The following is a 24,404-nucleotide window of genomic DNA, read 5'->3' as shown; positions in this document are numbered from 1 at the left end:
AAAATCAGAGATGTATGGGCCCTTGGGATTTGAACCTGCGGACATTCGTCTCCGCATTCCATTCTACACCCAATAGGTTATCGTCGTATTTTTTTAGTATTTGCATTTATCGTTTTTTACAGTATAATTCAAAATACCTTTTTGTTTGAAGAGTTTTTGTTGGCTCGAAACACCTATATTAAAAGTAATCACTTTGTTCACATTGTCATTTATAGTGTCCAACATTACAAAAACAATTACAAACGCACACAGTTATCTTAGCAATTTGTCTGAGTGCGTAGTAAAGTGTAAATCATAAATAATAGTTTAGAATTATTCAAACTGTTGTCAAGTATTGGCGACATTATTATAAATTTAAATTCTTTTGTTTATATAATACTAGTTTTTGCTCGCTCCGTCTGTTATCGCCCATTCCTGTAATAAAAAATAATCTATAACACTCAAGGATAATGCAGCTTCCTAATAATGAAACTATTTTGAAAATCGGTTTTTTATTTATCCAAATAACAAACAAGGACAATAATAACACGTTTTATAGCTTTTGCTATAAAATCTTTGCTATCTCTTTATAGCTTTTGCTTACGGTTAACACTTACAAAAAAATGATCACTTTAGGTACAGCTTTTGCTTACGGTTCCGCCCGTGTGAATTTTATTGCGGGATAAATATTTTTCCGGGATGAAAAGTAGCATATAGCAATCCTTATAACTTCCTTTAAGTGAAAAAAATAATATCGGTTTAGTAGTTCCTGAAATTAACGCGTTTAAACTCTTTAGCTTTATATATTAGTATAGATAGATAATTATAATACATTAGACTATCTCAGACCAATATTATAGGTATCTCATTGCTGAGAACGTACCTTCAGACGAGAGCATTTCTAGTCGCGTCAAACGTAATGAATATACTTAAGAATTTCACAGGTGGTGTTCCGATTTGAAGGTTATTATAGCCATTGATACTACTGGATATATGACTTAATGTCTCATGTCACAGGATGGCGAGCGCAGTGGAATACCAAACAATACTTTGTAATAAAAGGTGTTGGGTGGCGTTTTCTTCTGTTTATGAGCGGTCGTATCGCTTACCATCAGGCGAAGGGCAAGCTCTTCTCGTTATTCAAAGCAATAAAAAAAATCAAAGCTCTACATGATAATTAATCCTCCTACAATTTTCCGCATTACTCACCATGAGGCAAGAGACTAGCTCGTTCCATTATAAATCCAGATGTCTCCAGTAGGCATAGTAACGCCCCTAGCAACATTTGTTTACGAATCACCGAGCACTGATTCCGAGAACCCATTGCTTATTCATCCAGAAATTTTAGACATAACATCCGCATTGTGATGTCATCAATTGTTTCAGAAACACGTGGCATTTGACCGGAAATACGAATTTGATAATAAAAATTAAGATATATTTACGCGTAAACTGTAATCTGAATTCTTTATTCCGTATATTGACACTTTATTTTATATTATAAAGTGTCTGCGAAATAAGTTTCAAGCTGAAATTTTACCAGGATACGTGATATGTTACTTTAGCATGTCTTACTGGTGGTAGGTCTCTCTTATGTGAGAGTCGGCCTGGGTAGGTACTACCGCAATGTCTATTTCTGCCGCCAGAAATGTAGTCACTGTTGTGTTCCGGTTTGAAGGACATTGTAGCCACTGTAATTACTGGACATAATAAGACTTAACATCTCATGTCTCAGGATGGCGAGCGCAGTGGAATACCAAACAATACTTTGTAATTCAAGGTGTTGCTTTGCAATGGTACCTACCCAGGCGGTTTCTCATATTTATCTTATTACCACCAGTAGAGTTGCAGTAAGGCGCTATACATTATTTTTAAAGTAACCACTTTTGTTACAGGAAGTAGCCAAGGTGGTAGGGTGGTTGCGGTCCCTCCCGCACGACCACAAACTAGTAATGGAAGAGGTAGACCGCATCACAATTGAACAAACCACCAGCGAGCCGAAATTCTCGCCAAAACTTCTCTGTAAGTACTTTGATCAATATTTCCTGTTGCAATCTAAGAACGAAACTCTGGGACATCATCGATATGCTATGTACTAGATTTGGCGTTCCTAACATTCACTGTGTTCAACTGAATTGAACTGCAATCCATTCAAACTGACTTTAGTATGGTCAATACTGACAGCTTGTGGTTGTGTACGGAGCGGCGCTCATGATATAAAAACTCGAGTGCAAGTGTAAACCGGGATTTGATTAAAATATTAATCAAATAAGTGAAATTATTTGTTGTTCAAGAGAATAAATAGGTTATAACAGTGACGTTTCGTTTTCCATTTTAGTTCAGTTTGAACAAATAGTTTATATGGACGTTCGTGTCTATAGAATATACGTCAATGATGGAACATAAAATGAATGTAACCTTTGAGTAAAATTTCAAGTAGATATTTCATTTATTTATCTATTTAATAAGTAAAGGTTAAGCTGCCCTTTGAAAGCTTGTTGTCAGTTGAGTTGGCTATCAACATCCGTCACATTCTTTTTATGCAATTATGTTGTGATTTGAAAGTCATTAGAGGTGAAATTAATACGGATTATTTAAATGCTATCAAAAACACCTATCTTCATAATGATTTCTTATATTTAGGCGAATGTTTATTTTATTTATTTATTTTATTTTATTTTATTCAAAAGGAACATAAAACAGTCACACATTAAATAAGTAAAGAGTAAAACTACACTGGTACTGCATTAATAAACATGTAACCAACGCCGCTGTTCATAGTTTAACAGAAAACTTTACAAAAAAGCAATAAACGTCTATTATAACTGTTCTGCCATACCCACGCTGGAGAACAAATACCATTAATTCATACTTTTCTAATGTAGATTTACTCTCTCTCCAGAAATTATTTCAAAAGGGCAATGACTGACACATTAGTCACACGCGATGCGAATGTAATATCTACTTTAGTATAAGATTACATATTAATTATAATTGAACTTGTAGCTAGTGAACATTTAATCATATACATTTGTTGTTTGTGATCGTATCTATCTTTATATATTTTGTATAACTTTGTTTTTTTGATATTATGTTTCCTTCCTTTTTAATTTTGTATCAATCAACGGCAACTTGTTTTCTTTGTAGTAAACTGTGGATAACGTTGTTGCACACTTATGTAAACGTTGATACAGTAACAACCTGTTTGTAAACATCGTTGTGCAGCTGTTTGTTATCCCATAGTAAATAAATAAATAAATTTATTAGTCATAAGTATGATAAATTTTGTTAGACATTAAAATAAAATTATTTAACGGATTTTATCACGAAATCAGAGAAAATTATAATATAAAAACATGATAAAAATCCGTAACATAGTTTTATTTTAATTTGAATACCAATCTTTGTTTGATAGCATCAGCTGATATTGTACTTGAGAGCGAACTCCCTATACGATTAAGATACCTGAGAGTCTACTTCGAAAAACGAAATCCGTAGTTTCGGTTGACGGGTCGCACTGTTACTACGAAGTGTTACGGATCCGATGACGGATTCGACGGCGGACCGATCCGTTCATCGCAATATCAGACATGGAATTTGTAAGAATTTACAGTTATAATTATTAAAACCATCTGCGAGGATAAAGATTCACTGTTTTCTCCAAAAAAATATACGTGAAATTGTTCCTACCGCTAATGCAAGCTACAGAACGGTGACGGATCCGAAGTAATTTAGTAGTAAAGTTAAATTCGAAGTTGGCCGTTGCTTCGTTTCTGACCGACGTTTTGACTTTCGTTTTTCGAAGTAGACCCTCTTTCCTCCAAGTTTGTACGAAACCCTCGGTGCGTGAGTCCAACTCGCAATTCTCCGGTTTTCCAATGAAACGTTATTCATCATCATCATCATCAGCCCTGTATTATATACTGTCGCACTGTTGGGCACGGGCCTCCTCTACTACTGAGAGGGATTAGGCCTTAGTCCACCACGCTAGCCTAGTGCGGATTGGTAGACTTCACACACCCTCGAAATTCCTATAGAGAACTTCTCAGGTATGCCGGTTTCCTCACGATGTTTTCCTTCACCGTTAAAGCAAGCGATAATTCACAAAGAATACACACATATTTTTTTAGAAAAGTCAGAGGTGTGTGCCCTTGTGATTAGAACCCGCGGACATTCGTCTCGGCAGTCCGTTCCTCACCCAACTAGACTATCGCCGCTTTTATGTAACGTTATTAGTCCCGATATTGACCCCTAATAGTGACGCCATTGTATGGCCATATTTCACCATTCAGTGGTATAATTAATTGCTATCAACAGCTTTGAACTAAGAACCCCCATTTAAAGTCAACGAAACAAACAAATTAAATCATTGTACAGGCGACATGAGATATGTTTGCAAACATGTGCCAATTGTTCACGTTTCAGGACTTATTCCCGACGTCCTTGATATTTGACCGATTCTTAGGGTTGGCACGCGATATCATTTTATTTTTTTTCTTATCTTACAACTGACACGTCACGCTTTTATCGCCGAAGGGGCATGCATGGCGCAACCGGGGCACCCACTTTTCGCCAAGTGAAATATCACTTCGCTCGACCCGGGATTCGAACCCAGGACCTCAGAGCACTGCCATACCGCACATGCAGTACAACTGCGTTGTCGTGCCGTAGTCGGTCGGCATTTTATCTTACTAATATTATAAAAGTGCGAAATATTGTGAAAAAAAAATTGATATTTGTTTTTAGACACATAGGCTACTTTTAATCCTAGTAATTTGTTCCTGTGGGAAATAATGGATGTGTTTTAGTTTTTTTTTTAAAGATGGCGTCATTGTGTTTTGTTACCATGGGGAATGGTGGATTTTTTAATCTGACCTTTTAAATAGATGACGCAGTCGTAGTGTTTTAGGGACTTTTGTAACAGAAAAGACGATTTTGTGGTTTCATTTATTAACGCAATATCAAAATGAACCTGAATATCTTCAATATGTACTACGAACTAAATCTGGCGTTCCGTACACTCATTGTGTTCGACTCAACTGTACCGCAATCCGTACACCTGAATTTATGATTACAACATTGACAGCGTGGTCTTGTACAGAGTGTCGCTCACAATATAAGAACTCGAGTCTAAGTAAACCATATATGAATAAAAAATATTAGTGAAATAATGAAAATTATTTGTTATTTAAGATAATAAATAGATTATGACAGTGACATTTTGGTTGCCATTTTAGTTCAGATTCTGATAGTTTATATGGAAGTACGTGTCTAAAACACAGTAGTAGTACATATACATAATATCACGCATTTTATCCCCCGAAGGGGTATGCAGAGGCGCAACTAGGGCACCCACTTTTCGCCAAGTATGTTCCGACCCATGATGTGATAGGGGGCGAGCCTATCGCCATATCGGGCACAAATTCCAGACTCCGGGCTAATACTGAGCAGAAAAACCCAAATATCACTTTGCCCGACCCGGGATTCGAACCCAGGACCTCAGAGCGCTATTGTACCGGACGTGCAATACAACTACGCCACCGAGGCAGTCGAGTAGTAGTAATAATAACAAATATGCAGTTTGTATGGAGGTTCGTGTCTATAGAATATACGTCAATGCGTATATTATCGCCGTCGCCAACCCTGCTTGTGGCTATCAATAATTTGGTTGCTGTCCGGTGTCACACGACGCAAGTCAATTGCCACATGTGCTATTCATTCATAGGTTAATTAGCTTTTTAATGTTGACCTCGCGTTTATTCGCTGTTCCTGGTACTGAGGGATCAATGTTACAATTTAATATATTCGTGGGAGCTGATAAATGCGTCTGACTTGATACAATCGTTAGTCAACGAAATGTTTAGACTTTGAGCTTTTGATAGGCGGATTGGGGGAAGTAATAAGAAATCAATCTTAAGTTTAAGTAAAATCTAAAGTAGACATATTATATTGAACTAATTAAACAAAGCTTAAGTTCCCATTTAAGAGCTTGTTCTCAGCTGAGTCGGCATTAAATGAATGAATGATAGCCGAATTCGGCCACGGCGGCCAACCTCAACGGAGATCAGCCAAGTATGTTCCTCACTCTTTGTTCCTTCACTGTGATAATCCAATGAGACAGCGATCCGACATGACCAGAGGGAGATTAGGCGCAGGAACAATGGCTTTATGTACATACATGCTTTCCGAGCTAAGATAGTCGTCTGAAACTTTCCTAAAATAGGTTTTTAATAGGTTTATTAAATAAATACTATCTTAAGACGCTATCTTTGTGAATTTATCGTTCGCTTTAACGGTGAAGGAAAACATCGTGAGGAAACCTGCACATCTGAGAAGTTCTCTACAGGAATTTCGAAGGTGTGTGAAGTCTACCAACCCGCACTAGGCCAGCGTGGTGGACTAAGGCCTAATCCCTCTCAGTAGTTAGAGGCGGCCCGTGCTCAGCAGTGGGACAGTATATAATACAGGGCTGATATTATTATAAGACGCTAACCTTAATTTGACAGCGTCTCAGCTGATATCGGACTAAATGAGTTGGGACTGAGTTGCATCTATTAATGTGGCCCTACATAAGATGGCCCTTATGCATTCGATTTTCAAACGTATCATGAATATCTTAGAACAAAATAATCTAGGTCGATCAATAAAATATTAACTACTTATATAAATTAAAATACAACTTAGAAAATAATTAGTAAAATTTGTTGTTGATCTAGAAAAGAGTGGGTGTGATTTGAGTATCTGTTTTATTTTTTTTGTTATTTTGTTCTTAATGTATCAAAAAAATCGGGATAAATTAGAAAAATATTTGTATTTCGATATCTGAGGCCTTATTATCGGCATACGATATTTTGACAGTTCAAAACAAGCACGTAACGCACCGCGTCGCGTTAACAATAAAAATTGGCATACAGACTACCATTCCACGGTAATTTCACGAAGATAACCTAACACAGCAACGTTACGAGTCAACTCTCGTAGAGAATTATACCCCTAGATAGTTTAAACTGAGAAGTTATACGATCGGAGTCATGTCGTCATATTACAACGTTATTACTCAGAATTAACAAAGTCATTAAGTTTGATAGCACCGGTATTGTATAACTTCCTCAACCCCCCCCCCCCCCCAAGACCATTCTTCTGCGCTCGGTCCACAGTCTACACCGAATGCACGCCTAGGCACGGAGGGACAACAGTTTCCACGAGACTTTCCCGCCCTCACACCCACCACTACAACTCCTGAAAGCCAGGATCAGCAGTAGCACGCATTTTATGACACCGAGCAGTGAAGCTTGGCGAGTCTCAGGGAAAACTAATATGTCATTGTCCCGCAATGAAATTAATCAAATAGAAAGATAGGGAGGAGTTGGAAATATTAATTGTCCACTTCCCTCCAGAGCAATGCGGGTGACAAAATCATGATGTAAGGAGGCGATTTAACCTCAAGGATAGGGACGTTTACAACTAGATAAGCTAGTTATAAAGCACCACGGATAAAATTAAATGAAAGGGTCCTATCACATGAGCTGTTAGATTGTGTGTATACAGTATACTTCATGGTTGCCAATTCACATTAAGGCCTGCAGAGATTCGCAAACATTTCCCGGCCTTCTCCATTCGTCCCATCCTTAGATGTTTTCTTATCCTTCCTAGCTATCCTCTCTGAACTTTCCTCCAGGACCTTACAGTTGCTAAGCCAGGGTATTCCAGTATGCCATTCACAGTTTCCCTCCGTGTTGACTGCGGAGTCCGATACCCACAAAAACAATTTTTCGCCTCGTCATTACTGGCAGTGTATATGTAAAGATCCTGGATTCGATTTTCAAGTCGTTTTAAATAAGATTTTTCAACAATTTATAGTTGTTCTCAAAGGGTTTGACAGAAATATCTGTTGTAAAATTATATCAAACTTTTTGCAATTAGTAAAGATTAGGTATTGTGTATTGTAAAACAAAAAATAATATAGCATGAATATAAAAGTATAATTTCACAAATATATTCAATAAATATAATAAACTACTAATAAAAATATATAAAATACCAGTGGCAAAAGGTGAAATTTTACGAAAGTAAACCCAACACAACATATAGGTACTAATGTGAATGCAGTCTGCAAACAGTTTTAATGATAATTAGAATCTACATAAAGGAAAGCTAGGAATCGAGTTATATGCACCCTTCGCCACCGTAAAATATATACTTTCTAAGCAAATATTATAGTCTGTTCAGATTTCAGAACAAGACCCGTCGTGGGATTTGAGGTCGCTACTGTGCTTAATTACATCCTTTTAATTTTTTCTAACATTCGCGTAAACATAAGAAATCATTATACATCTTTTGTTTAGTTTCGGTATATTTCCATACAAAAATCCCTAAAAAACAACACGCAAGATCGTTTATAACAAAGCAATACGACGTGACAAATGAGTTTAACATTTACCAAATGGCGGGGAAGGGTTGCTATGTAAAATTCGAAAGTTCACTCTTCGGCCACGACGGTTCTCTTTTTGAATCACTACATAGTATAAAACAAAGTCGCTTTCTCTGTCCCTATGTATGCTTAAATCTTTAAAACTACGCAACGGATTTTGATGCGGTTTTTTTAATAGATAGAGTGATTCAAGAGGAAGGTTTATATGTATAATAACATCCATTAAATAGTGGAGAAATACTGTTATTTTGTTATGTTATACCCGTGCGAAGCCAGAGCGGGCCGCTATGTTTTTATATACAACGTTCACAGTTTTTCTGTTTTGTATTTAGTATCAGCATTGCACCCGTGCGAAGCCGGGACGGGTCGATTGTATACTATATAATGGTTGACTGTTCGAAGGCGCGACTGCGATAAAAAAATTACAGTCCAATAAAACATGGCGAATGACTCATTGGCGCTAAACAATAAAATTTCCGTCCTTGAAGTATTTTGCCCATCTGTACTATTCCGTACGCATCGTATATTATTCACTTATTCTCTCTTATTTATGGCATAATTTATTACTACGTGTTGCCCAAGCTTCGTCCGCTTCAAAATGTTTTTTTGGGATAAAATAAATATAATAAAATACTTTATTTATCACGTAGGCGAACAAAGTTGCACTGATGATACGTCAAAACAAATTATAAGTATAATTATTATTAAATAACATTTAAGATCATGTATACAACTACAACATTTTAAATTAAGGATAAAATTCTTAAGGAATACAAGGCATGGGATAAAACAAGGTAACCAGATCGGGTTGGCAGGAAGGGAGGAATGTAAGGCCAAAAAGTCCCGCTTTATATTTTCCCAGGATAAAACTAACCCTCAGGAGCAATGTAGCTTCCTACTAGTAAAAGAATTTTCAAATCGATTCCGTTTATATCCGGTATCCATAATGTTTTTCTACTAATATTATAAATGCGAAAGTTTGTGTGGATGGATGTATATTTGTTCCTCTTTCACGAAAGAACTACTGAACGGATTTGAATGAAACTTTACAGTAATATTGATTATACATCAGAATAACATTTAGGTTAAAATTTATAATGATTTTGTGTAATTTTGTCATAATATAAATCGGAAAAAAAAAAATCCGAAAGCTCCTTCACGCAGGCGAAGCACCGAGCAAAAGGTAGTATAACTAATAAATTATCAGACTCAAAGAGACGAAACACTAATTAAAAATACCTTATTAGAGAAACCCTTTGCCTTTTTCGCTTATAACAGAAATTTCCATCAAAATACGCCAGTTGTTTCGGCATAATGCGTGCTAATTAACAAGACTGTTTTCTGAGACTTCGAGGTGCGTGCTAAAACAATTTAAATTCTATATCAATTTAAATAAGGTGTTAAAAACTACGATAAATAGTCTAATTTTATCACAAAGTGTGAAATACCATGACGTAAGTTCGAAATGTCTCTGACCTACTTTATCTACTAAAATTGACTTATTGCTCGCATTCCTCACGCCTTTTAAAATTGACGTAAAACAAAGGTGCTTTTTTTTCGGTTCCTGTATCGGAAGAGGCTAGGGTTTTATTAAAAAAATATTTGGAAGGCATGGAAAGTGAGTAGGCATTGGTAAAAGTGGACGCACGGAGCGACATAGTCGTGAAATATCGACCAAGCTCCTTAAATAAAGATTTAAAGAAAAACAAACGCCAGCTCGAAGGACCATTTCTTGAGATATCAAACCAGTTTTTAGTATAGAGGACTGTAAATTTAATATAAGGTAAATACAAAAGACAAAAACTATAATGATGGTTACGTTCGGTGGTCTCGAAGTCAAGTCCAATATGGCACCCGTCCGTCCTTCCTGTCATCGGTGTTGCCAGCGCGGGAAGGCCATAAACACCCGTGCGAGGCATAGACAGTGCTATCCGTTAAATAACAAATGGAGCTGAGAAACTAGCAAAAAGTCGTTATAACCCGCTTTCTGATCGATTCCCATTCGTAATTTATACACACACCACGCATTTATCCCCGAAGGGGTATACAGAGGCGTAACCAGGGCACCGACTTTTCGTCAAGTGTATTCCGTCCCATAATGTGATAGAGGGCGAGTCTATCGCCATATTGAGCGCAAATTCCAGACTCCGCACTGATACTGAGCAGAAAACCCAAATATCGCTTTGCCCGATCGGGATTGGAACACAGGAGTTCACAGCGCTACCGAACCGCGCATACAGTACAACTACGCCACCGAGGCTAGTTTTCATAGAGACCTTTCATAATTTATGTAAAATCTAATTATCAGAACGATTTGCAGACCTCATGTATGCATAATATTAGTAATAATTATATGTTATCTCGGATCCACTTTCGGAAAATTAAAGTCTTCGCTACTGGAGCCGCGCTTCTGTCTTGCATATAACGGAAGAAATAAATAGCCTCAAGGCGTTCCTCGCAGCAAAATTTATTTATTTATCATGATGTCAACAATATCCTTACAGGTACCTTAAACCTAATACAATATTGTCGTTATTAACTATAGTAACTATTAACTAATACACTACAATAATAAATAAACGCACTGACCCTATTTTTAGAAGTTATCTATTCGAAATTTTTAATACTTATACAAAAATCTAACATATTTCTGCAATATGTTATCTCTACTTTGATTGTTTCCAAATGGTTCTAAGGTAAAGAGGACATTGGGAAGATTGTCATTCAAATATTTTACGCTCATGCGATGTTTCAATATACCGTGGAACAGTAAAACAAATAAAATACTTCACAGCGGCGATATCCTAGTTGGGTGTGGAACGGACTGCCGAGATGAATGTCCGCAGGTTCAAATCCCAAGGGCACACACCTCTGACTTTTCTTAAATCATGTGTGTATTCTTTGTGAATTTATCGTTCGATTTAACTGTGAAGGAAAACATCGTGAGAGAACCTGCACATCTAAGAAGTTCTCTATAGGAATTTCGAAGGTGTGTGAAGTCTACCAATCCGCACTAGGCCAGCGTGGTGGACTAAGGCCTAATCCCTCTCAGTAGTAGAGGAGGCCCGTGCTCAACAGTGGGCAAGTGTATAATACAGGACTGATATTATTATTATTATTACTTCACATTCTTATATATTTGTTATATATATTTGGTGTAAATATGTTCTTCTTTTATATTATATAATAGCTGCCACCTTTTATTTGTCGGTGATAAATGTCGAGTAATGATAGTAGATACAAAACAAAAAGAGACTATAAAATCAGATCGCCAAACCTCGAAATATTTTATTATTGTATCAACTTCTAAGGACGCTGTGACATCTTGTCGCTCGGACATTTCTAATAAGACAGTGAATTTTATTTTTTATTCCAATCCAGGTTTACTCTTAGACTCGAGTTTTTATATCATGAACGCCACTCCGTACTCAATCACAAGCTGTCAATATTGACCATACTGGTCAGTTTGAATGGATATCAGTTCAAATCAGTTGAACACAGTGAATGTTCGGAACGGCAAATCTAGTACGTAGTACATATTATATCGATACCAATTGGTAATGACTTCTAGCACTAATTTATACCTGATGGCCGATCTATAACTAACTATATTAATATGTTTGTTAGTTAAATTATTTTATAAGGTGGATATATTTCCTCAATTTCACGTTGAAATACCATTAAATTGCTAATTCTCCTAAAGTACACATGATTAAAATTTTCAACCAATAAATTAAGAAAGATAAATAAGGAAAATTTTGAATCAAAACTATTTTGCGTATTTTATCGCGGTATTTTATTTTAAGTAAACGTCACAACGTCGGAAGAAAAGTATTATATATAAAACGTAATAAAATCCGCAAAATGCTTTTATTTTAATGTCTAACATTCGTAAAACATAAAAAAATCTGTAAAGTTTATGGTTTGTAATTCTTCAAAAAGACCCAAAATTGATTTTATTGTTTATTCGTAAAGCTTGCGTATTCCCAACCGTAACTCATGCGTAAATGTATGGAAAGAAAAATCAAGGTCTTTTGTTCGGCGGCCCTAACACAGAATATAGCAAATATCTCAAACTTCCACATTTTTAATATGATGAGTATTAAGTAACTAACCAGTATTCCAATTTCTCTCTGGCCATGTCGGATTGCCGTCTCACCGGACTATGATAGTGGAGGAATAGAGAGTGCTTGTGTATTCCGCACACACTTCTGCACTATAATATATCCTGCGTACCTGGCTGATCTCCGTTGAGATTGGCTGCCGTGGGCGAAAAATTCGGCTAGGATTCTTTATTATTAACTATCAAATCTATAGTACCTATTAGTATGACCATAAGAACATAAAATCTGATCCAGGGTACGCATATTTTGCTTATTATTTTAAAGCTAAGCTCAGTACAAGAAATAATAATAAAAACGTTTATTGCCAAAATTAACACTTTTACAGAAATTAAAAACATAAAAACAAAACAATCGTACAAATAAAAATGGCAAAAGGAAGGGCTCAGCTAATTGCTGTCTTAGCTGTGAAACTCAGCCAGCGCTGGTTTTCAGCCACTCCTGGCTCCTTGGTGTTAGGCGGGGTTAGGAAGAACTAGTTCCATATTTTCCCACAACATGGCGAGGTTTTTATTATCCAGATCTATAGTAGAAATATGTTAATTGACTAACATTATCTCTTTGCAGTTTCACAACGCATCACAATCAAGGCATTCTCAGTCGCCTTGCTCGTGAACCTGGCCAGGGAGTTCTGCGGGTGCATCGCCGTCTTGGTGTATGCGAGCCACATCTTCTCTGAAGCTAGCAAGGACCCTAATACCAGCATCGCCCTGTCTCCAAACAAACAGTCGATAGCCCTCGCGTGTGTTCAAATCGTCGGGTCAGTGCTAGCTGGTCAACTTGTGGACCGGGCTGGAAGAAAGGTTGGTCATCATCATCAGCCCTGTATTATACACCATCCCACTGCTGGGCACGGGCCTCCTCTACTACTGAGAGGGATTAGGCCTTAGTCCACCACGCTGACCCAGTGCGGATTGGCAGACTTCACACACCCTCGAAATTCCTATAAAGAACTTCTCAGTTATGCAGGTTTCATCACGATGTTTTCCTTCACCGTTAAAGCAAGCAATAATTCACAAAGAATACAAACATAAGTAATTTCTTTTTAAGTAGTCGGAGATGTGTGCCCTGGTGTTTTATTTTTTTGGAAAGGTTGGTAACTTGGTTTAAATTCACGTATATTAAGTTTCATTTTACACTACTCAGTAGATTCTTAATAAAGAATGGCGTAACTGTCATCCATTACCAAACAGACATCACGCTTTTATACATGCAGAGGTAGGCTAAAAGGAAACTAGTGCATCGACTTATCGCCATGTGCGTTCCGCCTAATGCTGTGATAGGAAACGAAACTATCGCCATATCGAGTACAAATGCTACCAAAGTTAAAATGGTATTATAATCAAATTAAAACCAAAGGCATTTTGGTTGACCGAAAACTGTTTTATAGATATTAAAATGTCTATAAGTGAGAACTTGTTATTGGCTTTTTGACACTTAAATGCTATCTCTGATAAAATTATACAGCTGTAAGTTTTTCATACTTTAAATAAATAAATAATTAATAAATTCATTTATATTAAATTATCTACATACAAAAATGAAAGTAAGCCTTACGAAGTGAGTAAATCAGAGGCACATAAACTGTAGTGACGTACATGGCGTCATGTCAGTAAATTAATTAAACAACAAATTATTCCTTAACATTACGTTCAGAGTGTAGAATATTAATCTACACCATGAAGTCATACTAGTTAATTTTCGAACGAATTTTATGATCCGTTGAACCAAAGATGACGCAACTCCTTGTTATTGCCAGATGGTTTACAAGAAAATGATAACATTTTAGAACATGGTTCGATAAGAAATATTTCAGGAATATGTACCTTGTTGAAATGGTTTTAAGTGCGAACAACGTTTGACAGTGGATAATTAATGTCCTACTTTTTATTTATGTCGTCTGACACTAAATCGGACTGCTGTATGTCCAAAAAAAGTACTTTGAACTCTGATTGTAGGTTTCTTATATGTGAGAATCCGTATGGGTAGATACCACCGCAATATTTATTACTGCCGCTAAACAGCAGTGTATAGTTACTGTTGTGTTCCGGATTGAAGGACATTGTAGATGGTGTAACTACTGGATATACTAACATAGTAACACTTAACATCTCACGTCTCAGGATGGCGAGCGCAATGGAATATCAAACAATACTCTGTAGTATGTAATACAAGATGGTGTTTCTACTGTTTATGGGAGGTCGTATCGCTTACCATTAGGCAAACGGCAAGCTCGACTAGTCATGCAAAGCAATAATAATTCTAAAAAAAATATCAATAGTTTAATAGAAATTATATAAGAATTGACCATAGATAATTGACGATGTTTATACTTTGCTAATCAATGTAAAAATATTATCGGATGTCAAATTAACTGACCCGATTCAAAAGCGTTACGCACATGACACGAAGGCATTAATTACTATATTAATTTTAATTGGTTGGGTAATCACTAATAAGAAACATTGACAAATGGTTTTTATTTCCTTGAGTGTAATTTTTAACCGACTTCAAAAATACTTCAGAACTCATTCGTTTATAAACCGAATTGGAAAATATTTTTTTATTTGAAAGGACATGCTTCCCTGCTGGTGCTGTAGAAATAGTTTTAAAATCGCTTTAATAATTTGGTTTTTAAACCGCATTATTTAAGTTAAAATAAGTCTGTTGTCCAAGTAAAAGAATTGAGAATGTTGCTTACCTTCACTTTTTCAGTGGTGTTATATAATGTTGTATTGATTATGGTTAAATAAAACGATAGCCTAGTTGTGTCGGACTGCGGAAATTAATATTTGCAGGTTGAAATCCCAAGGGCACACACTGACTTTTCTAAAATTATGTGTGTATTCTTTATGCATTATCGTTTGCTTTAACGGTGAAGGAAAATTGTCAGGAAACCTACATACCCGAAAAGTTAACTATAGGAGTGATCATGTAGACTGCAGTCCTTAAAACATCGAGAGAAAATAATAATATAAATACCGCGATGAAATCCGTAAACAGTTTTATTTCAAAAATAAAGTAATTAAAACAGATTTTGTAAATATTATACCCGTACTTACGTAAGCATAAAAAGAGGGGATAAGATCTTTGATTAATTTGCTAACAACGAGGACGGCAGCGTTAAAAACTACGTATTTATTTATTTTAAGGACAAACAGTGGTAATTACATTAAAACAACTGAACCTTACAAACAACTAACAATATTTTAAATGCATTACCTTTAGTTGCCACGGCATGCAATGATATGTTGAAAAAAAACAATTATAAAATATAAAATAAGTAACGTTAACAATCATAAAATTAAGGAACAAAAATTAAACTGTACTTAATGTTAATAGCTTATATGAAATAGGAACATAATGACCTTTACCTTCTATTTTGTAAATTATAAATTAGTTAGATAATACCATCATTCAAAGCCTTCAAAACCTCAGTTTCAAAACATCTTAGTGAACTGTTGAACACGTCTATACTGGCCAAGAGAATAATAATAATAAGAACGTATAATTAGTTTACATAATAATACATGCGTGGACCCTAAAGTGTGATACAAATACCATACGAAGAGCAGGAACTTTTGCCCCTCTGCTATAAAAGCAAAAAAATCCCATCTTAAGCATTTTTACTTCAATAGCAACTGTGGAAATACCATGAAATATGCTAATTCATCAGTTATTACATGACGCGACAAACTTATGTCAGCGACTGGTACTTATAGTAACTGATAATTACAAAGAAACGGCCTGTAGTTTTCATTATGACGGTACTGAGATTTTCAACTCTATGTTAACAGTACCTATTTCTAGTGTACGTATATATGGCATACAATATGTATAGGTGGAGAAAAAAGATGGTGTCTGATTTTAAATTATAATTTACTCTGTGTTCGTGGCTTCACTCGCATTTATTACTATAGCGATTCATGCCGCCATTTGTGCGACGTTAGCGCCATCTAATTTAGAATCTGATTAAGAATTAAAATTAATCAATTTTTCGGAATTTATCGCGGTTATAATACTTTAGTATTCTCCCGACATTTCGAAGACTTGAGATTTAAGTATTTCAATTATATCCCACGGGAGCACATTATTGGGACAATGTTTTGGCCTATGTTTTGTTCCAGGACATGTTCTATCCAAATATCAATCCAAATCCGTTCAGCTGTTTTTGACATTCTACGTCTATAGACATTTTCACAACTTATATTTATAATATTAGTAAGAAAAATACGTAGTAAAAAAAATTCAAATATCGTACAATTCTTGTTCAGGCAAATTACAAACAAAATTACTGAAGAGTGCCGTCATTGGCTGCCTATCCAACAATAAAATACACTAAATTATAGGATGTGGAATACATTTTAGAAAAATACTTATCTGGTTCTTATTTTATGAAAATCGTCGCAGTTATATAATATTTCCTAACTTTTCTGAGTATTGTCTCCTATAATATCTTAACACAAACCTAAGAATTCTCCAAAAATTCGAAGGTATGTGAAGCCTGCCAACCAGCAATAGGCCACCGTGATCTAAGACCTAACCATCTCTATTGTAGAGGAGGACCATGTCCAGCAGAGGAGCAGAATGTACAAGACTTGATATATTTGTATATCGAACAGAGTATAACACAGTTTGAAGTGAATTTATATTCTTTTCAGCCTCTCCTGGCCGTGACGAGCTGCGTGGCCGGGTTCAGCATGGCGCTCCTCGGCGTCTGGTTCTACCTGCAAAGCATCAGCGTGTCAATGCCAGGTTGGGTGCCCATCGTGGCGCTCTGCACCACCATCTTCTCTGATGCTGCTGGTCTACAACCCTTGCCTTTCGTTATTATGACGGAGATGTTTAGCTTCCAGGTAATTTTTTTTTATTTATTCTCAGTTTTTATATGAAAATATGTATAAATAAATATGGTATTAAGTCCGCCTATGTAGAAAAATAAAAATGTTTGTGAAGTGCAAAAAAATACACAGGTTAACTTAATAGCATATCTCTATCAGTAGACTTTTAGATAGCCCAAAGATGAAGTGTCATGAAAAGTAAAATTAATTCTAGCTGAAAATGTTTTTCCGCTGACTAAAAATTAATTGACTTTAAGATGGTGTCTTGAAAAGTAAAATTAATTCTGTTTGGATATTTTTTCCGCTGATTAAATACTAATATTATTGCCTTCTTAGAAGGCAATTGTGTCGTCAAGGTATACAAAGCCAGTCGATATTTCCCTTAAGCATCATTTAACATCAGATATATTAATTAAATATTAATTATACATCATTAAATATCCAGATCATCTCTTACCATCTCGCATACCATCAAGAGCAGACTCTTTGTCGTGCTCGATTAAAAAAAAAGGATACAGTGAGGTCACTGTGCTAGAGATATAAATATTCAGATATTTATATGCATAAACAAGCAATATGTAATTGGTAAAAATAAAAAATATGTTTAAAATTATTAAGCTGCATTTAATTCAGAGTTAAAGTAAAACGTAACAAGGCAATTTTTATATTATATCGACATATTTTTATTTCTTTTATTTTTGTATATTCCCGTAATAATGATTTACTTTGCCCCCAGCTCCGAGGAACCGTGGCAACACTCATCATGGCCATATCACTAGCCACCGACTTCGCTCTGCTCAAACTCTTCGCACCTCTAAACGCCATGATTGGTCTTCACTCCACATTCTGGATTTTCAGCGTCGTATGCCTCTCTAACGTATTTTACCTCATCTTCTGCGTCCCTGAAACTAAAAAGAGGAATCTAGAAGACATCTACGCGGATTTAGAAGGAAAGAAGAGGAAACAGAAGGAAGTTAAAGAAGACGTCGAGACTAGCCCGGTTTAGGTTGATAGTTTTATTTGTTTTGTACCAGTTTCGTGTTGGAGTGGACTAAAGACATTATTATTGACGATGGCAAATGAAGAGCGCAAAAAAACGGCCTAACTGAAACTATTAACCAGTGATGTCATTTGATGAGGAAACTAAATATTCATAGAATCCAGTGCTTATTAGAGATGTGAACAAAGTGAAAGAATTACTCTAAAAAACTGGATCTTTACAAATGATTATCCCATTGTTTAATTGCGATAAGACTGTATTAAAGCAATTTCCAAAGTAGGCCTTTTTTTATTCGCGCAAAAATAAAATGAAAATATTTTTTTCCCGTCAATAATTGAAAAAATCTACTCACTTTATTAAAATATAACAAGCTATAATGTGATATTATGACGAATTGGCGTGTTATATTGTCTATGGTAGTATCTGACAATGCCATATTTGCTCTGGCTATGCCACATTTGCTCTAGCAATGCCAATGGCCGTGCCAGTTTGCTTAGTGATATTTATGTTGTGCCTGTTAAATGGATGTATTTTTCGTTAGTTTTACAACGTGGAGGATCCAGTATTACTCACTGGCATAACTATAGATGTATTTTTTGTAGTTTAGATTAGGAGAGGGCGAATAACAGCGCATGAATCTTACAAAATATAAGCCTATATATCGTCTTGCAACCAATATATTAAAATTATTGTATATACTTAGCATAAAAGTTCCAAGAAAAAAGTCTTAATAATTTAATAAATATATTTTTTTAAGATATTTTTTATTACCGATTGAATTGATAGCACTAAGCTGATCCCTGCCAAGCTTTAGCTATTAATCATATTAACACAAACCTCTAACCGAGAAAGGAATTCATGCGTTGTTTTACGTATCTTTATACTACGCTCGCAGAACCTAGTCACTTCTTGATAGAGAAAGCCAAATCTGCCTCATCGACTCGCCAGTTCGGGTTACGCCACGACTACTACGAATATTTTATTCGATTACAGAGTAAATTAGTAATTAAACGTGTTTGAACTTCGAGAATGTTGTCGAGTAATTTACTAAACATGTTTTAATCATTACTCGCTACTGGATTAAAATAGATAAATTCGAAATTGCCTCGGTGGCGTATCACAGTGGGACTGCAGTGCTGATGTCTTGAGTTAAATCCCCAGGTCGGGTAAAGTAATATTGGGTTTTTCTACTCAAAATCAGCTCGAATCCTGGAATTTGGGACGGAATACATGGTGGAATCGGTGTGTCAGTTGCACCTCTGCCTACCCCTTTGGAAATAAAAGGCGTGAGTCGACTAAAATACTAGCGTAGTTCGAACTAGGCTTAAGGATGCTATACCACCGTAAATGTGCCAGCTAAGGTGTGTAAGCGGTACGAGGTTCTTAAACTGTTCCTGATAATTTGCATTAGGTTTTTTCTGTGCTAGGCTGTGATTGGTAGATGCTGTCGGTGTATTTTTCTAGCACAAATGATACGTATTTGGCTATCGCAGTATACCAACTTCTACACATTTATTATTGTTCGCGGTTTGCTAGCGCGCTATGTATTATTCTGATGTATCAACAATATTACTGTAAAGTTTCATCCAAATCCGTTCAGTAGTTTTTTCGTGAAAGAGGAACAAATATACATCCATACATCCAGCCTCACAAATTTTCGCATTTATATTAGTAGGATTCAATCATTTTGACATGGCTTTTCTAAATGTTGATGCGAGTCAACTCTAGTGATAGGAATTGGAATGTCAATGAATATGAAAAATAGCAGAAGTGACTAGGATCTGTGCGTGGACTATTACCTATATCATTCCATGTTGCCATATTTTATTGATATTACGTCAACATTGTCTTATCTAGTCAATATCCATACAAATACTAATGAATTAACAGTTTTAAATTATAAATTGACCGTGCCTTAGTTTTGAAGGTATTTTTTTTACTCTGACTCGACAATGTGACCCCACTGCATCTGATGGTAAGTGGAGTGGGCTCCAATAGAATGTCGACTGACGAGAGATAATCACTCCTCAACAGTCGACACAATTATGCCGGCATATACACAAGCTAATCCCGAAACGCGACATTTACATGGGCCACTATGGCGGGTTTTAAAACCTTGTGTACGGCGGTCGCTATCCAATTTTCTTTTCTGTTTTGCTACATTGTTTAAAATGTCTTAAACAAAATTTTACTTATCTCCAAGTTTACGTAGTCTGAGAACACGACACTATCTTAATGGAAGGTCCTGTTACTAGTTTAACTAAGTTAACCTACTTAAAGAACAAAGTTGCATCGTCCTTTACTTAGCAAATACTAGCATTTATAATTGCACATTATTATACTATAGGTAATTGAATAATTAATTATATTGGTCGAATTTTGGACGAGTAAACAATGTAGTGTCAAAAGGTCAATGTTCCTTCATTAGAAACAATAAAACAAAAGGCAATGTTGACAATTGAATGATGTGTGTAGTATTGGATATGTCGTTTTTGTTTGCCAAAAAATCAAACTGAAATCACTCGATATTATATTTGTTCAAAATATTGTAAATATGAAAAAAAAACGTGTGATTTTTCTTTAATATTTTCGCAAACAATGATTTTATCGATGATCTATTGGCGTAAAATGATCTGTAGCCAACGCCTTCTACAATCGTCAATGCAATCGAAACCAGAATAAATGTATGCGAATGAGACATCGATAAGTGTATCGCTAGGTGTCCATTCTCATACATAACTTTAGCGTTTGCGATTGTAGATATCGTGTTGTTGTTACCCCATTGATAAAATACGCCAAATATTTATATTGTAAAAAAAATATCACATCTTAAAATATTAAGGCAATTTGAAAACCTCAATAATGTAAACGTTTAATAAAAATGTATGTCCATCCCGAATTATTAGGTATAAACGTGGTAAATAATTTGATGACATATTAGGGCCGCCGCAAACATGGCGGAGTGCAACGCAGATAATATTTTACTATCAATCTATTATCGACATTGTATACATTGAAATAATATTCAAAATCCATTAACACAATAATAAATTGCATTACGTTGTTGTGTTAATTAAATTTGAATATTATTTCAATGAAGACAGTGTTGATAATAGATGGACAGTAAAAACTTCTCTGCGCTGCGTTCCGCCATATATGCACCAGCTTTAAGACTTATTGATGCTAATATAGTGTTGCACTACAAGGGCACCAGACGAGATGTTCTACGGCCCCTGTTCCAAGTATTCAAATATCTACCCACTTATTATATAAATTCAACGTAACAATAACTTGCCTTGTAATTTCAAGAATATGTATAGCAGTGGCGAAGCGTCCATACAATCCGATTCCTACCGGCTTCCCTTTTAGGTTTGTTTACGTTTGCCTAAGTTTTTGTTTTTAGTTAAATATGTCGCGATATATTAACTAAGGCAGTATTTTTTGCCTCGGGTTACCTTCTCAAAAATTTCACCCTTCGCCACTGATGTATAGTATACTTAGGAGGCTTATTACGTCTCCGGGCGTATCCGTATTTACTTATAGAATTACGGATGCTCTAAGACAAGGATATCTGCCATAACCGTATTAATAACATAAAAAAATCCCCTATTTTACCTATACGGCTGTCAATGCTATCTTTCGATTTCGCATATTACTACAAGACGTAATCGCCCCCGTAGAAGGTATAGGCCTCGACTACATACTATGCGTAGATATGGTTGTCTTGCCGCCATTTTCAACAAACCCAACCGCCATTTTCGATCCACACAATTGGACCAATCAGAGCACTTTTTTTTGATATACAAATGACGTGTGATTAGTTCCTTTTTTGGGATCGAAGATAAGGATTGTGATCCTTTATGTGGCATAATTAAGAGGTCCTAAAAGGACGTATAAGTGGATAGATATTTTCTTACATTTCTGTAACTGGGTGATGTGAATATCGCCAATTAGAAACTATGGTAGTCAGACCTAATTAAAAATAATTTGATTTATATTATTCGGCTATCAACAGGTGAAATAGCATTGCGGAATATTTAATTGTAGATATTTAAATATAATGTATAATTCGATTAACAAAAGCTGACACGTTATTGAACTCACAGCAGTACAATTTTACACAGTGTGTTAAAAAAACTTATTGTAATTGAAGGGTCAGATACATAGATGCAAACAAAACATTCCATTTTAACAACAATAAATTGTTGTGTTAATTAATTTTCAATATTATTTCAATGGAGACAATGTCGATAATAGTTTAACAGTAAAAATGTACTGCGCTGCGCTCGGCCATATGAGCGCCGGCCCTTTGACGTGACAGCTATGCGTTGTCATGATTGACGTAAGTTTTAGGGTTGCCAACCGTACTATAATATAGTATTGTACTATATTTTGAGTTTGCGTAGTATGTACTGTTGTAGAAATATATACTACGCAAAAATACTATATTTTACCGAAGAATTGTTGGCAACCCTAGTACGTTTACTTACAGACAGCACACACGGTAATATAAATGTGTAGTACGCGCCAGCTTTAGACACTCGACATACCGCCATTTTTAATAACGATCCGTTTTTTTCGATATCTCAAAAATGGACCAATCAGAAGCAAGTTCTTTTTGACATGCTTAGATATTTGGATTGGTTTATTTTCAGAATCTAATTGAAGATTGAGATTGGGATCGTATATTCAAAATGGCTGCTAACCACCCGTGTTTGATCCAACATATTTGACTGTGAATTTAAAAAATAACATTTTTTACATTCAAATAATAGAAATCTATAGTATACCCACAATGTAATTCTACAGTGCAAATGCAACGTTAATAATTGCGTTTTATACTCTCATGTAACCATCTTAAAATACTAGGTCTGATACTGTAGTTCTCATTGAAAAATGTAAATATTTTATATAGCATTATAATAATTAGATATACCCATAAATAAAACCGATTATAATGGAACCTACTTAAATATGGCGGTAAAATTATCTATGGTGTTACAGATAAAGAAATGCTTTGGAATTGGTGTCCAAAAGCAACCCGGCCCTTGTACCCGTTAATAAAGCTAGCTTATACGTTTTGTATTTGGGAATATCTAATTAAACCTAGATATATAAGGCATAAAGTTAGGTTTTAAAATATAACTGGCTTTATATCTGTATGTTAATTTAGTTTTAACGTCATCCTCAAAAGTAGATTAGTTATCGTATAAAGCGGTATTGTAATGTTTTGAACGTATATTGTCTTTTTATAAATATGTTTAGGAACAGGCAGCTCATATAAATATGAATTATAAATAAAAGTTTGTTTAAATGTAAATATTTATTTTATTTCCCTATTGTATTTGCAACATTCATGTGCTGGCTAGTGACTGGTCTACAAATGAAACGTTTTATTTTACTTGTTTTATTTAGTAGATATTCGTCTACATGACGCGACAAGGAGAAAGGACCAGAAGGATGTCTAAGCTCCTTTTTTTTATTCTATAAATTACAAACTCTGATATTCTTAGATTATTTTTTATTAATACTTAATATCACATGCTCTCACACAAAATATAAGCGTCAATAGATTTTGAAAAGGGTTCAAAAATTCCTGTTTTCTGTTACACATGACTAGCTCAGTGTATTTAAACTTGTAGAGAACATAGATTGCGTTTGTTAAACATTCTAAACCGCATATCAAATTTGGCTTTAAGAATTTTATTCTCAAAAAAGACAATAAAAGTCACTTACATGAGAATACTTGTAAGTGATAGTGAGTGAGTAATTACTTAGGAGTAGATACAATATTGATCAGTATTTGTACATAGATGCTCTTGCAACACATTCATCGTATTATTAGTTTCAACATCAGTATTTGTCTAACATATTGAGCAAATTCAATTATAGATACACACGCCTTTGTTCCCGAAAGAGTAGACAGAGGCGCTACTGGAGCACCCATTTTCCGACGTGTATTCCGTCCCATAATGTGATAAGGGGCGAGCTTATCTATCGCTATATCGGACAAAAATTCCAGACCCCGGGCT

The 24,404-nt window shown here is 35.4% G+C and overlaps 2 protein-coding genes across 2 annotated transcripts in view; one reads left to right on the top strand and one right to left on the bottom strand.

The window, feature by feature from the left end:
- LOC115449956 (facilitated trehalose transporter Tret1) overlaps positions 1-18,651 on the top strand; it is a 45,900-nt gene extending 27,249 nt beyond the window's left edge. Inside the window, exons 5-8 of the mRNA XM_037442781.1 lie at positions 1,875-2,001; positions 13,099-13,334; positions 17,193-17,387; positions 18,109-18,651. Of these exons, the coding sequence (XP_037298678.1) occupies positions 1,875-2,001; positions 13,099-13,334; positions 17,193-17,387; positions 18,109-18,378 (828 nt within the window). The 3' untranslated portion in view covers positions 18,379-18,651. The remainder of the gene's footprint in view (positions 1-1,874; positions 2,002-13,098; positions 13,335-17,192; positions 17,388-18,108) is intronic.
- LOC115454428 (protein CASC3-like) overlaps positions 17,976-24,404 on the bottom strand; it is a 43,255-nt gene continuing 36,826 nt past the window's right edge. Inside the window, exon 19 of the mRNA XM_037442776.1 lies at positions 17,976-18,280. The gene's annotated coding sequence lies outside the window, so the exon portion shown is untranslated. The remainder of the gene's footprint in view (positions 18,281-24,404) is intronic.

Source organism: Manduca sexta, chromosome 4, assembly GCF_014839805.1.
Source record: "Manduca sexta isolate Smith_Timp_Sample1 chromosome 4, JHU_Msex_v1.0, whole genome shotgun sequence".
Taxonomy (NCBI): Eukaryota; Metazoa; Arthropoda; class Insecta; order Lepidoptera; family Sphingidae; genus Manduca; species Manduca sexta.
The sequence above is the reverse complement of the archived record's forward strand: the minus strand, read 5'-3'. Positions and strand labels throughout refer to the sequence as shown.